The sequence below is a fragment of the Oncorhynchus tshawytscha genome, linkage group LG07, assembly GCF_018296145.1.
Source record: "Oncorhynchus tshawytscha isolate Ot180627B linkage group LG07, Otsh_v2.0, whole genome shotgun sequence".
NCBI lineage: Eukaryota > Metazoa > Chordata > Actinopteri > Salmoniformes > Salmonidae > Oncorhynchus > Oncorhynchus tshawytscha.
In genome coordinates, this window is record NC_056435.1 from 18,693,730 (window position 1) to 18,709,222 (window position 15,493).

Here is a 15,493-nt window from a genome sequence, read left to right on the forward strand (position 1 = left end):
GATTTAACATTTTTGGGGCATTATGTTCAAAACATCTCTAAGTGACATTGTTGAGCTTCACAAACAATTGTAGATGATTTGGACATGATGTGCAAACTTATAATATTGGTCCATATATATATTAATGGATGCCAAGGTAAGCCAGGCTTCCCCAAAACACTACAGAGAAAAATAATTTAAATGCATGTAAAATTTCTTTCGTCTCTCCGTTTCATAATTTTCCTACGATTCGTAAGTGCTGAATGCATCTCACTGGAGAAAGTATCCGAACGAGTGAAACAGCGCCCCTCTGATGCTGTCTGGTCTAAACAAGTATGACATTGTTGCTGCCCGTAGCATTGAATGCAAAGGAAGCCAGTGATTATTTGGCCTCCCTTGATCAGTGTTGAGCTAAACTGAGTGAACTCAACTGAATGGTCCAAGCGCACCATAAAAAAGTGTCAATGGAAGCCAGCTTGGATTTGGCGTCACTTCAATCAAATCTTATTGAGAGCATACATCATTGACAGAAACAACTTGAATTGTTGCACCTCGTTGTGTTGTCCTCTGGTTGCAAGCTAGCTAAAATAGGCCCTTTCCTAAATTAACCATGGATGGAGATAGAGGTTTGAAATTGTGGTTTTACTTAATTGTGCTGGCAAATGATTATAATGGCGACTGATCCAACCATTAATTCATCCATTGTTGTGCCCCTGGCCTGAGAGGATGGAAGTTCAATGTGTAGCTGGATGTAGAAGGCTCATTTATACTAGCTAATGTTGCACATGAATGGAAGTTAGTCTAGCAAGCAAGTGTTTTAGCCAGGTAGCCTAGGACAAAAAAAAACAATAGCGTGTACTGTATAACAGAGTGATAGACCATTTTGTCAACAGAGCGTGGCATTGGCGTTTCTCTACAAGTAGGGTGAGTCAACATGTTTTTTCTACTTGCACGAACGCACACACACACACACACACACACACACACATCAGAACCATGGACAGACACATTTCAGGGGTGTATTGATGGGAATGAATGGGGTAACTCAGGGCTGGTTACATGCATTTAAAAAATATTTTTGGGAAACTCAATTGAGGTGTCAACTTACTGTTTAAAAGTTAGAATAGTAAAATACACAAGGTGCAAGTTCTAAATTTAATTGTGCACCTGCATTTTTTATTGTTTTTGTCAGTCACTGGTAGTTAATCTAGCCAGTTATCATAACATGGCAAGTTATAACAAAATGTGTAGAACTGCAAAAAACTTGCTTTAAAACTGCAATCTGCCCCATTGCAAAATGAGGATGGCCTTCTGTTTTATAAAATTGCAACAGTTTCTCTGTGCCCTATTGCAAAATTAGTAGAATTGCATTTAAGAATTTTTTCTTCTTCCTGTGAATGGGAAACAGCTGCTTCCTGTGGTACCCAAGTGTCACTCCCTCCCATTGATGTGTTTTGGCTCCTCATTTTTATGACTTGTACTGTCTGGGTCTGGTCAATGTTTACAGCCCAGCTCATTACACTACTCTGAGCTGCTCAGTCCTCTATCATGAGGGCCACTGGCCTAACTTTGATCTTTGCAACCCAGTTACCACATGGTTTTGTTCGCTCGAAAGTGGCTTTCAGAGTCCAATGTGTCCACGTCCGCATAGCAGTGTTAGAATATTGAACTGTTGGCTTTTATACTTTATTGAATCATGAGACTGGTATAAGACATTAGGTCACACATATTCTCCAGTAGTAATTTTGCAGACGCTTCAGTATTGGTTCAAATACAGCGTATCAAAACAGTTACCAATTAAAAGGTACAAATACCTTAACTACTCTTCAGGGAAGTGGGTATCACTACCTTGGAAAATTTATAATATTGGCATATATTAAAACCTTGAAAGGAAATCTGAAGTCTGGACACCATTTGAGAGAGGTGCAGAAATAACCATCATAGAAGAGGTAAACTAGAGCAAAACCATAGAGGAACTAAAAGAAGCGCTAGGGCATTCTACCAATTCGGCTCGAATATAGGAAAACATCTAATCATGGATAAAATAGGCTCTATGCATTATTCCACCTCCAACATTCTAATTTACTTCCGACCGGGTTGATGACTTCCGGAGCGAGTTCTGCTATTGTTTTTATCATTAGCTAACTAGCTATCGTCGATGCATTTCTGACTGAAATATTTCGCAATGACTACGTTTAAATTACAGCCCCGCGAAGGAGGTGCTAATGAACATTGTTCAGTGCCTCTGTTCAGTTTCTTCCAAATGTCATGGTATTGTGAGCTTCCATCGTTTCCCAGTCGATGTAGAGCTCAGAAAAAGGTGGTTAGTGGCAGTACGTCGTGACAACTTTACTGTCACCAAACACACAAAGGTGTGTAGTACACATTTCGCCGAAAGTGACTTTGTTGAGGGAAAAATTGGGGTGCGACAATAGCTAAAAAGATATGTTGTTCCTACTGTACTCGTGTGGAACTGGCAAATTCAAAAGAGACCTGGTGTTCGGGAAAGAAGACTGAAACCTCCTGCTCCGATTGAGGGGGATGAAGAACAAGGTGCACTGCCTGTGGACTGTGCCGTCTCTGATCCGGTCCAGAGCATGGGCCAAGCCAGTGTAAATGTACATGTGTTTATTTGCTAGCAGCAAAATAATATGTTTATCTACGACATGTATCAATCATTTGTGTTGTAGTGAATATCAGTGTGTGTGGAGCTTGTATTGGCTTTAATTAGGCAATGAGTGACAGGGGTGGGGGAAAGAAATCAAGTAAACACAGAATAACCAGAATGCAAGATTGAATACAATGTTAGATGTGTAATTGATTAACTGAACTGTTGAACATTTGCTGAAATACATTTTGTTAAACAAATCTATTCTACTGTAGATTTCTTCACAAGAACATCAATACTTATTTTTCATAAAACCACTAAACTTGCCACCCATGCAGGGGATCCATTCAGGTGCGAGAGACACTTCTGCAAGTACTGGTAAAAATAAAAGTGGTCAACCTTCTCTCTTATAGTTTTTGAAACCTGTAGACTAGGATGTCCTCCCGTGCACAGCTGACAAAGTCACATCAGCTACAACCTGTGAGAAGGATTTCACCTTGCACCTGCCAGTAGTAAGCATGAGATCTCTTCAACTTCAGCTCTCCATTCTGTATCTTCAGGTAAGGACATCAGTTCTCCATTCTGTATCTTCAGGTAAGAGCAGTCAACATAACTTGGTACATTTGGGCACTTCACCTCTAAGAGTCCAAAGTGTGGTCTAACACTGGAATCAAATATGATGCCATCTGGAGAGGATCCTAACCACGGAGCATCTTGGTGCACTACGAAGCCACACGGGAAGAAGTTAACAATCTTCAGTGTGCAGTACTCCTGTACAGCCACTGGCTCCATGGCTAGCCCCCTCTTCATCTCCATGGTCTGTATACCAGATCCCTTGAACATCCGCTCAGCTAGGTGGTCAGCTGAGGTCTCTCCCAGGACATGGCAAACCTCTCGGAAAAGAGAGGATGTTATTCTCATTTTCCTGAGCTGATGTTCAACCTCGACTTTGTGTGATATCTTGTAGGTTGTCTCTAATGCATTGAGGTGGAACTGCTCCTGATGGCTAAGGACGTAAGCACACTGGGAAGCCTGAAGCCTGTAGCCATCTAATGGAAGTATTGGTGGAGAAGGGGCATCGGCAATCTTTACAATTTCACAGGTCTTTGGCTGTGGAAGCTGATAGGACAGAACACTGCCGCATTGCACTGGCCCAAAGGTGGACCCAACCAGGGGCACAACAGGTGACAATGGAAATATCAGAAGAGGGGCAGTAAGTGGAGAAAAGTTGGCATACGTTTCTGAGATGCAGAGAAGGTCCCATATCAGGCATATATCCACTGGTGGTGCAACAGGAATGTTTAGTTGAGAGTAGTGCACTGTCTGGTAAAGAAGGGTTTCCTTTACCAGAGCACTTCCTGCAACACAGGAGCAGTGGCTTTGGACCACTATCACTGGTACGGAGTGCTTTATTAACACCATCTGTGAAGATAAGTGGGATGAAAGACTGAAGTGAGAAACAAGAATTTCCAAACTCTGCATCAACAGATCTTTACCAAATAACCTTTTAAGTGGGCAATTCGAAATTGGGATTGGGACCCATCATTAATATCTATCACTGATAAGATTAAACGTTGATACTGTCTCCAACACACCATAATGACAGTGTCCCACAGGAGATGTTTAAACTTCTTATGGCTGAGGGGCAGTATTGAGTAGCTTGGATGAATAAGTTGCCCAAAGTAAACTGCCTACTCCTCAGTCTCAGTTGCTAATATGTATATTATTATTAGTATTGGATAGAAAACACTCTAAAGTTTCTAAAGCTGTTTGAAGTATGTCTGTGAGTATAACAGAACTCATATGGCAAGCAAAATCCTGAGGAGAAATCAAAACAGGAAGTGAGAAATCTGAGTTTTGAATGTATTCACCAGAGTCCAATGAAATCCCCTTGAGATATAATGATGTTGCACTGCCTAGGGGTTCCACTAGATGCCAACCATCAATAGAAATTATAATGAGACTTCTATGGTGTTATGGGAGTGAATGATAGCAGAATCAGTCAGGTGTCTGGCAGTCAGCCATTTTCTGATCATGCTTATTCCTCATGGTCATCACTTGCGTTCCATGGCTCATAAAGACAAGAAGGAATAGTCCGGTTGGAACTTTATTGAAGGTATATGTTAAAAACATCCTAATGATTGATTCTGTACATAGTTTGAAATGTTTATTCGACCTGTAATATAACCTTTAAGTTTTTGTCCGATGTAACGCTGACCAGAATGAGCATTTGGATATGTATACCAAACGCACTTAACAAAATAAGGTATTTGGACATAAATAACGGACATTTCCGAACAAAACAAACATTTATTGTTGACCTGGGATTCCTGGAGTGCTTTCTGATGTAGATCATCAAAGGTAAGGGAATATTTATCTTGTAATTTCTTGATTATGTTGACGTCAACATGGCGGCTATTGTGACAAATGTTTCTGAGCACCGTCTCAGATTATTGCATGGCTGGCTTATTCTGTAAAAAAAAAATTTAAGCAGACACAGCGGTTGCATTAAGGAGAGGTATATCTATAATTTCATGTGTATAACTTGTATTATCATCTACATTTATGATGAGTATTTATGTTGAATGATGTAGCTATGCAAAATCACTGGATGTTTTTGGAACTAGTGAATGTAACGCACCAATGTAAACCTTATCAAACAAAACATACATGTATTGTGTAACATGAAGACCTATTAGTGTCATCTGATGAAGATCAAAGGTTAGTGATTATTTTTCTCTATTTCTGCTTTTTGAAACTCCTCTCTTTGGCTGGGAAAAAATTGGCTGTGTTTTTCTGTGGCTATATGTGGTGACCTAACATCGTTTGTGGTGCTTTTGCTGTAAAGCATATTTGAAATCGGACACTGTTGTGGGATTGACAACAAGAATAGCTTTACAATGGTATGAGATTTGATGTTTTGAAAATGGCGCCCTACACTTTGACTGGCTGTTGTCATATCGCTCCCGTTAACGGGATTGCAGCCATTAGAAGTTTTTAACAAGGTCCCTAGTAGCTATCTATAACCTTTCCCTACTCTCATGCTGTATGGCTTTTCACTCTTCCTCATGGACCTGTGACAGGCAGCCTTCACGGTGATCTCCCCTGTCAATATGTCTTTGTGAGATACTGTGTAGAAGACATGAATAACAATTATTTTTAGCTAGCAAATATAGCTAGCAAGCATAACTTAACCAAGCTAACGAAAATACACACATTCTCAGGTAGATTCTGTCAACGTTACATACTTTTACAAAGTAACTAACTAGCTACAGTTAATAGATAATCAGCTAGCTAATGATACATCATTAATATTAATTTGAGGCAAGTCCTGAAGACACCTAGTAAAAAACTGCGACATAGTGGTAGTAACGTTATATCGTCGATAACAACTCGACTGACCGGAAATTGCCAGACCGATAGGAAGTGTGTTTAGAACGTTCGATCATGGAATGTGCATAAGGGCTATTGGGTAGCCTTTCCCTGCTGATGGAAAATTCCAATCTAATAAAGAATTCAGAGATGCTGTTGAGAGTTGGCACAATGAAATGAAAGAAATCAAAAGCTCAATACACCAGCGTGTTGATGTTAGCGTTCTATCAACCAAAATAAAAATCGATAAAACCAAGATTAGTAGATGTACTCAGCACTAACCATACTATTTGAAGTAAATTGAGTATGTAGTATGCTTATTGGTCTTAAGATACAAATTCAATGATTTAATTAAGACAAATTAAAATAATGACTTTTCAAATAAGTTACGTAATACATTATGTTGGCTGACAATTTTAGTTACGCTGTCCTTATGAACCGTATAGAATATAATTACAGCAGTATGTACTGGTATGTTAGCTACCCTAATGTTAGTTGGCTACTAATACATCAAACTTGACACTATATTAACTATATGCTATCTAACTACCCAACGGTTATTGACTTGATTGTTCAGTCATTCTTAGCTAAAGGGTATAGTCATAGTGCGTTCTCAATGGACATGGTTAACTCTGATTTCAGAGCACTTTCGACTGAGTGTACCAGAGCACAGAATAACTGTTGAATTTACGGAACGCTCAACACCCTGGTGCCAGCAACAGAGTTAGTCACTAATGCTCTGGATAACATGAAAACTGCCTAACCAGCTCTGCTTGGGTGAGTAAAGTGGTCAGAGGGAGGTGTTCTCATATGTGTCTGGAAGCAGCTAGCAAGCTAGCCAGTTAGCTTGGGTGCTTGACTACCTTTGGGACCCACCCTGCTACTTGGACAGAGTGGGCAGTGTGCGCTCTAAATTGGTCTGACTTTACCAACACAGCTGCAAAAACACTGGCTACGCGAGTACATTGATAGAATGTGTATGTCTGCTTTGATGGCAGGTTTGAAACTTGTTATACCGAAGCGTAGTGTGTGGGGGCATTGGTCATTGTAGGGGCGATAGAGCTTGAAATTGGCTAAATGTACGAAAGGAAAAGTGTTATATTTGGTGGGGATAGAATCAAAAGCGATATGACTACTACCCATATCTTTGAAAATGGGACCAGTAACGATTCCCGGTTATTTTACATAGGGATTGGTGTGGAACTGATTTTGACGAGAGCATGAACAACGTTAACAAATAGTCCAACTTTGTATCATGCTTCGTTGAAACAATCGCTAAGGATGTACATTTGAGGGTTCAGTATGTAGGAAATGTGTTATTTGCGTAAAAAGACAAACTCATATGCCAGACATCACCACATGAGTAAAGTATTTGGCAGAGCAGGGTCACAAAGCATCATATTGGAATGTACAATCAGCGAAGCAAGAGAACATATTTGGGGATTTCGATTTCGGAAGTCACGAAGCACATGACCGAGTAGGAACAATGCGTTCTTTGGCACGACCAAACACTCCTCGCAGACTCAGGAAAACCCTAGGGGGTTTAATCTCGTGAGACATTTTATTTTGGTTTACCCTGAATAGATGTATAGAATTGACGAAATTGAGGAGGGGTCACAAGAAGACAAAAACGGTTCATTATTTCCCGAGGTTGTTGCCTGGGAGAGCAGTTCATGAAATTCTGTTGTTTTATAAAGGTGTACTGACCTGGCCGTATAGGGAGCTCCCAGATAAGTAAGTCCTGGCCATTTCTTTGTTTTTGCCCTACGTTTTACCACACACACCAGCACCAAAACTCAAATGTTATCAATATGTGTTAAGTGGTGTTAATACTGTTTGATCTATTTAGTTGTAAACTGGGTACGCAGAATGATGGAAATGTTTGAAATGGTTCTAAATGGTTTCTGAGATACAGGGAAAGAAAAGGGGGAACAAAACACTTAATGCGTTTGAATGACCTTTGTGACTTCCTGGTGAAGCCTGATCACCCTCACTAGAAAGACTGCAGACATCGGGTGAGATTTAAAATGGGCTATGTAAACACTAATAATTATGAAGAAGCTTATAATTTAGCAATTGTCCTATGTGTGATTTGGAACATGAGAAGGAGAGCGAATGAGGTACACCTGTCTCTAGTCTTTTTTACCATTACCTTATGGGATACAATTATTTCCTTATGGACTATCAAGAGTTGTAATTCTAAATTAAATTGTTGTTCTAATTAGATTTTTTTATTTATTTAGCAGGCAGTGTTTTTAATACCCGGGGGCCCTTTGGTAAATATGCCAATTTGTTTCTTCACATGTCTGCCTATAAAAGGAATTTATAATGTTATGTACACCTAATTTATAGTGTATTGTTGTTTTGTTTGACAAATCTCACCAGATTGGATCTGCTGCATGGTCGGGATTTCTCCTTAAGGGGTAACTCTGCGAGGTTGCCAGTATGATGAGTATAAGCAGAATGGTTTCAACAAGTGTTGTTAGGCTCTTTGACATGTGTCTTAGACATTTTGGTAGTAAACAATTGGGAATGTTGTAATTTTAAGGAGTGAATAGCTGGTCTGGATTTCCAGAATCAGAAATGTCTTAAACTGTTGTTTTGGTCTGTCCTCTCTCAAGTTAGGCGATAGTGACTACAGATGGTATTTTGATGCATGGAAGGAATAAATCGACAAACCGTGTGAACACCCCCCCCAACTGGCTGAAGAAATGGTGACACGTGTTCACTACGACCCTGTCCTGCACCACTTCTACCGTGAGACCTGAGTCCAAGCTAGCAACCTGTACACAGCATCCAGTCGAAGTTTTCAACTGCCTTCTTCTCTCATGCCATTTTCTCTCAGGAGTGCGACATGAGTCCACGTGGAGTGAGCTCCTGTCCAAACTCCTATCATGCCGCTGGTGTACTGGTAGACAAATGACAGTGGCGGCTCAGGTGAGAGACATTATCAAGGGCCATCCACTTTGGGCATGTGCCATTGGAGGACAAACCGACGCTATCTGAAGAAGAACATGAAGACACGCCAGAAGGATGAGTGCGGGGGAAGAGGGGGTGGTTAACCGTGCCGTAATTAATTTAGGCTTATCCTAAATTGTTTATTTGGTATATCAGGTTGATTGTGGATGTCTGGACACTGCAAAATGTATAGTAATTTAGACTAAGAATGCATTGAGACACCAATCTGTCATTACCACAAGTGTTGAGAATAGTTAATGCTGGGAATATGAAATGAATATACTGTTTATCTGCTGACTGCCACGTATTCAAAAAAGATGTACTTCTCTATAAAAGCTGAGACCCGACACTTTTCGTTGGGCCTTAACTGCGCAACTGTTGAAGTGAATAGTTAACTTCTCCATTTTTGCTAATCTTATAATAAAGAATACAGTCTCTCTCCTTTTGGTTAGAAATGGCCACAATGTCTCAAAGCTCAAGCCAACTAAAAGGTGGCATAATGTCAGGTGAATCCTCTTACTATAAACTTAGTCCCACCTACCTGAGGATCTTCTTTTTTTGCCATCTATTTCCTGTGTTTTGAGGGGTGCAAAATCCACTTGTCACTTTAATCTTGCTGAATTGATTGCTTTCATTTTACTCCTGCCACTCTTTCATACTCTTGCTTGTTGTAATGATTGTCTTCGGGAGAAAGAGAGGAGGGCCAAAGCGCAGCGTGGTAAGTGTTCATGATGATTTTAATTAAAGAAAGCACTGAATCAAAACAAACGATGATGTGAATTTACAAAACCGAAACAGTACCGTGTGGCCCAAACACTCACAGGGAAACAAATACCCACAAACCAAAAGTGAAACCCAGGCTACCTAAGTATGATTCTCAATCAGGGACAACAATTGACAGCTGCCTCTGATTGAGAACCATACTAGGCCGAACTCAAAAACCAATATAGAAAAGCAAACAAAGACTGCCCAACCCAACTCACGCCCTGACCATACTAAAACAAAGAATAAAATAACAGAACTATGGTCAGAACGTTACACTTGTGCCTGTCTTTTTTCACCGTGATGTTATGACCCTGGTAATGGCTGAAATGGGTTCAATGGAATGCAATGTCTTTCCGTTGCATCTATAACAACGCTAAAGATTCGTCAAGGATTTAACCTATCGTCTCGACTCTTAAATCACAAGAAAAATAAAGATGTATTAACTTTATTTTGATGTGTGTACATTTTTTGTGGAATTTTAAAATGTAATAATTTAATACAGTCAAACATTTTACAAATGAGATGTGCTGAAATGAAAACAACTTCCGAAAATGAACACTCAGATAATAGTGATATTATGTCTGATCACGCAAACAATGTAAAGTATGTATGTGCTATGTGTAATGTAGAGCTAAGCGTGTTGATTTCTGTCCTAGGGTATCTTGCTACTAACACTTGTTGAATAATGTAACAGAACGTGACAACAGTAATTAATGAGGCAGTCTAGACGGTGTAGTTGAGGGCAGGTAGGCCTACACAGAGCAAGTTTTTGTGGTTGCAGCCCTGTCCTACCCAGTTATGTTCATTTATGAATATATGCAAATATACCAATTGTATTTATGCAAATTAGGAATATATATTTTTATTTAAACAAAATATATTTAAAAATAAATACCTGATACCATTACAAATTTCTAAGAAAAGAAATGTGAAATTTGACAATTGGGTAACTTGACACCCAGCGTCATAACACGTTATGACACGGTCATAACCATTTCATATGTCATAACAGCTGACATAACTTGTCATAACTTTTTATAATATGTTCATAACAGTGTCATGAAACATATATTTAGACCTGTTGTGACTTATATTGTGTTATTTTATGGCTGGTTATGACACCTACATAAGAGTGTCAAAACACACAACCTACCACAGTAGTTATTCATGGCTGGTAATGACACAAGTGTCAACCTACCACACAAGGCAAAACATTCCATTACACCATAGCCTACATGTCAACAGTATGTTTATGTGATATATTTTTTACATTTACAATATTAAATTAGCATTGTAATTGTGCACACATTGATTTCAGACATGCACCCACCTCAATGCTCTGTTGCTGATGATGGATGAATGCAGGAGCAGATTTCAGGAGCAGGACAAGATGCCTTCTTTTTGACTGATGACTGGGATGAATGCAGGAGCAGGACAAGACACCCTCTTTTGTGACTGACTGATATAAGGGAATGCATGTGATAGGCCTGTCTGTCTTATATCAATATGATGGTCATAATGCTTCTTGACATTGTCATAAAGTGCATTTTCTCAGTCCAAGTAAAGTGACACAGGAAGGATGCTTCATGGCACTGTTATTTAAAATATGATGAAAAAAACATGACTGTAAAGAATTCGTTACAACGACAACAAAGGATTTAAGAAACAAACTGTAAAATGAAAGGAAACTTCTTGGCAGGGAAAACAATGATTTGAATAAATGTGGGTTTTGACACACTTATGTAGGTGTCATAGCCAGCTGTAAAATAACACAATATACTGTATGTCACAACAGGATAAATGTATTGGTCTATCAATAAATGGTTCTGACAAGTTATGTAAGCTGTTATGACATATTATAAAATGGTTATGGCCGTGTTATAACGTGTTATGACACCGGGTGTCAAGTAATGTGTTACCGATAAAGAATTCCCACCAAAATCCCTGAAAAACATTTATTGAAAGATTCTTTCTCACCCATCTACACACAATACACCATGATGACAATGTAAAAACAGGTTTTTAGAAATGTTAGCGCATTTATTAAAAATTAAATGCATAAATATCTAATTTACATAAGTATTCATACCCCTGTCAATACTTTGTGGAAGCATATTCTACAAAGTATTATTTTTTAAATTCTTCAAGTAAAATTGGTTGTGGATCAATGCTAGACAACCATTTTCAGGTCTTGCCATAGATTTTTAAAGTAGATTTAAGTCAAAACTGTACTGTAATCCGGCCACTCAGGAACATTCGCAGTCGTCTTGGGAAGCAACCCCCAGTGTCGATTTGTTTTAGGTTGTTTTCCTATTGAAAGATCTCCCAGTGTCTGGCGGGATAGCAGACTGAACTAGAATTTAACCTATGATTTTCCCTGTGCTGAGTTCCATTATTTATTTATTTGAATAAAAAAAATACATGTTTTACCCCCTTTTTCGTGGTATCCAATTGGTAGTAGTTACTGTCTCATCGCTGCAACTCCCGTACGGACTCGGGAGAGGCAAAGGTCGAGAGCCATGCGTCCTCTGAAACACAACCCAACCAAGCCACACTGCTTCTTGACGCAATGCACATCCAACCCAGAAGCACCAATGTGTCAGAGGAAACACTGTACACCTGGCTACCGATGAGACAAGGATATCCCTGCCGGCCAAACCCGGACGACGCTGGGCCAATTGTGCGCCGCCCCATGGGCCTCCAGGTCGCGGCCAGCTGCGACAGACCCTGGGCCCGAACCCAGAATCTCTGGTGGAACAGCCTTAGACCACTGCGCCACCCGGGAGGCCCTCATTCAGTTTATTTTTTATCCTGAAAAACTCCCCAGTCCATAACGATTACAAGCATACCCATCACATGACACAGCCACCACTATGCTTGAAAGTATGGAGAGTGGTACTCAGTGATGGGTTTTGTTGGATTTGCCTAAAAGGGATATTCAATGGTGCCCTTCTTTGCGGTGCATTGGAAAACCTACCTGGTCTTTGTGGTTTAATCTGTGGTTGAAATTCACTGCTCAGCTGAGGGACTTCACAGATAATTGTCCAGTATGTTTGGGGTACAGAGATGGGGTAGTCATTAAAAATCATGTTAAATGTTATTGCACACAGATTCCATGCAACTTATTATGTGACTTTTAAGCAAATGTTTATTACTAAACGTATTTAAGCTTGCCATAACAAAGGGGTTGAATACTTATTGACTCAAGACATTTCATCTTTTCATTTTTTATAAATTTGTTTTTTTTTAAAATCTACCATAATTCCACATTTAATACATTTAAATTTAAATTAAATCAAGTTGTAGTCTTAGGGATGGTCAAAGGAAATTTGATGCACCTGAGCTCAATTTGGAGTGTGATTGCAAAGGGGTGTGAATACTTATGTCAACAAAATATTTCAGTATTTCATTTTCAGAAAATGTACACATGTCTAAAAACAGGTATTTACTTTGTCTTTATGGGGTATTGTGTGTAGATTGGTGAGAATTTTTTAAAAATCCATTTTGAATTCAGGCTGTAACACAACATTTGAAATAAGTCAAGGAGTATGAAAACTATATATTTATACCTGTTGTCACATATTACACTATTTTATGGCTGGTTATGACACCTACATAAGTGTCAAAACCCACAAAACCTACCACAATAGGCAAACCTTTCAAATACACCATAGCCACAGGTGGACTCCAATCAAGTTGTAGTTACAGCTCAAGTATGATCAAAGGAAATTGGATGCACCTGAGCTCAATTTGGAGTGTCATAGCAAAGGGGTGTGAATGCTTACTGTATGTAAATGAAATATTTCAGTATTTCATTTTCCAAAAATGTACAGAAATGTCTAAAAACACGTTTTCACTTTGTCCTTATGGGGTATTGTGTGTAGATGGGTGAGACAATTTTTAAAAATCCATTTTGAAATCAGGCTGTAACACAACATTTGGAATAAGTCAAGGGGTATGAATACTGGCACACCCTGATCTGTTTCACCTGTCTTTGTGCTTGTCTCCACCCACCTCCAGGTGTTGCCCATCTTCCCCATTATCCCCTGTGTATTTGGTCTGTGTTCTCAGTTTGTCTGTTGCCAGTTCGTCATGTTTTTCCAAGTCAACCAGCATGTTTTTCCCTACCTCTGTTTTCCCGAGTCCTCCCAGTTCTGACCTTTTGCTTACCCTGACACTGAGCCCGCCTGCCTGACCATTCTGCCTGCCCTAAACTAGAGCCTGCCTAACGCCCTGTACCATTTGGATTCTGACCTGGTTATGAACTCTTGCCTGTCCTCGACCTGCCTCTTGCCTGCCCCTTGTTTTATAATATATATCAGAGACTCAAACCATCTGCCTCTTATGTCTGCATCCGGGTCTCGTCTTGTGTCGTTATATAATACTATATATTTAGACCTGTTGTGACATACAGTGGGGCAAAAAAGTATTTAGTCAGCCACCAATTGTGCAAGTTCTCCCACTTAAAAAGATGAGAGAGGCCTGTAATTTTCATCATAGGTACACTTCAACTATGACAGACAAAATTAGAAAAAAAAATCCAGAAAATCACATTGTAGGATTTTTAATGAATTTATTTGCAAATTATGGTGGAAAATAAGTATTTGGTCAATAACAAATGTTTATCTCAATACTTTGTTACATACCCTTTGTTGGCAATGACAGAGGTCAAACGTTTTCTGTAAGTCTTCACAAGGTTTTCACACACTGTTGCTGGTATTTTGGCACATTCCTCCATGCACATCTCCTCTAGAGCAGTGATGTTTTGGGGCTGTTGCTGGGCAACACGGACTTTCAACTCCCTCCAAAGATTTTCTATGGGGTTGAGATCTGGAGACTGGCTAGGCCACTCCAGGACCTTGAAATGCTTCTTACGAAGCCACTCCTTGAAAGACACAGCCATGTTTCATCTTCAATGCCCTTGCTGATGGAAGGAGGTTTTCACTCAAAATCTCACGATACATGGCTCCATTCATTCTTTCCTTTACACGGATCAGTTGTCCTGGTCCCTTTGCAGAAAGACAGCCCCAAAGCATGATGTTTCCACCCCCATCATGCTTCACAGTAGGTATGGTGTTCTTTGGATGCAACTCAGCATTCTTTGTCCTCTAAACAAGATGAGTTGAGTTTTTACCAAAAAGTTATATTTTGGTTTCATCTGACCATATGACATTCTCCCAACTCTTCTTCTGGATCATCCAAATTGCCTCTAGCAAACTTCAGACGGGCCTGGACATGTACTGGCTTAAGCAGGGGGACACGTCTGGCACTGCAGGATTTGAGTCCCTGGCGGCGTAGTGTGTTACTGAAGGTAGGCTTCATTACTTTAGTCCCAGCTCTCTGCAGGTCATTCATAGGGTCCCCGTGTGTGGTTCTGGGATTTTTGCTTACTGTGCTTGTGATAATTTTGACCCCACGGGGTGAGATCTTGCGTGGAGCCCCAGATCGAGGGAGATTATCAGTGGTCTTGTATGTCTTCCATTTCCAAATAATTGCTCCCACAGTTGATTTCTTCAAACCAGACTGCTTACCTATTGCAGATTCAGTCTTCCCAGCCTGGTGCAGGTCTACAATTTTGTTTCTGGTGTCCTTTGCCAGCTCTTTGGTCTTGGCCATAGTGGAGTTTGGAGTGTGACTGTTTGAGGTTGTGGACAGGTGTCTTTTATACTGATAACAAGTTCAAACAGGTGCCATTAATACAGGTAACGAGTGGAGGACAGAGGAGCCTCTTAAAGAAGAAGTTACAAGTCTGTGAGAGCCAGAAATCTTGCTTGTTTGTAGGTGACCAAATACTTATTTTCCACCATAATT

At 39.9% G+C, this 15,493-nt stretch overlaps 1 protein-coding gene and 1 long non-coding RNA gene across 4 annotated transcripts; one reads left to right on the top strand and one right to left on the bottom strand.

The window, feature by feature from the left end:
- Positions 1 to 2,734: 2,734 nt before the first annotated feature.
- Positions 2,735 to 7,755, bottom strand: LOC112254106. Its single transcript, XM_024426336.2, has 2 exons — positions 7,667 to 7,755; positions 2,735 to 4,009 (listed from the first exon to the last, which is right to left on the bottom strand). The coding sequence occupies exons 1-2, from the start codon at positions 7,706 to 7,708 to the stop codon at positions 3,080 to 3,082; spliced, it is 972 nt and encodes a 323-aa protein (XP_024282104.1). The 5' UTR covers positions 7,709 to 7,755; the 3' UTR covers positions 2,735 to 3,079.
- Positions 6,527 to 9,457, top strand: LOC112254107. Of its 3 annotated transcripts, XR_002954116.2 has the most exons (5): positions 6,527 to 6,736; positions 7,657 to 7,974; positions 8,203 to 8,235; positions 8,345 to 8,382; positions 8,581 to 9,457. It is a non-coding gene; the product is annotated as an uncharacterized LOC112254107 (long non-coding RNA). The 3 variants fall into 3 exon arrangements; XR_006083710.1 differs by lacking the exon at positions 6,527 to 6,736 and having other exon boundaries at positions 6,747 to 8,079; XR_002954115.2 differs by lacking the exon at positions 6,527 to 6,736 and having other exon boundaries at positions 6,747 to 7,974.
- Positions 9,458 to 15,493: the final 6,036 nt, after the last annotated feature.

Bases quoted from the DNA above. Each gene is read 5' to 3' on its own strand.
- LOC112254106 (XM_024426336.2), bottom strand. From the start codon at position 7,708: ATGGCCAGGACTTACTTATCTGGGAGCTCCCTATACGGCCAG. The intron at 4,010-7,666 runs GTCAGTACACCT...TTATCTTCACAG, and splicing joins GGAGCTCCCTATACGGCCAG to ATGGTGTTAATAAAGCACTC.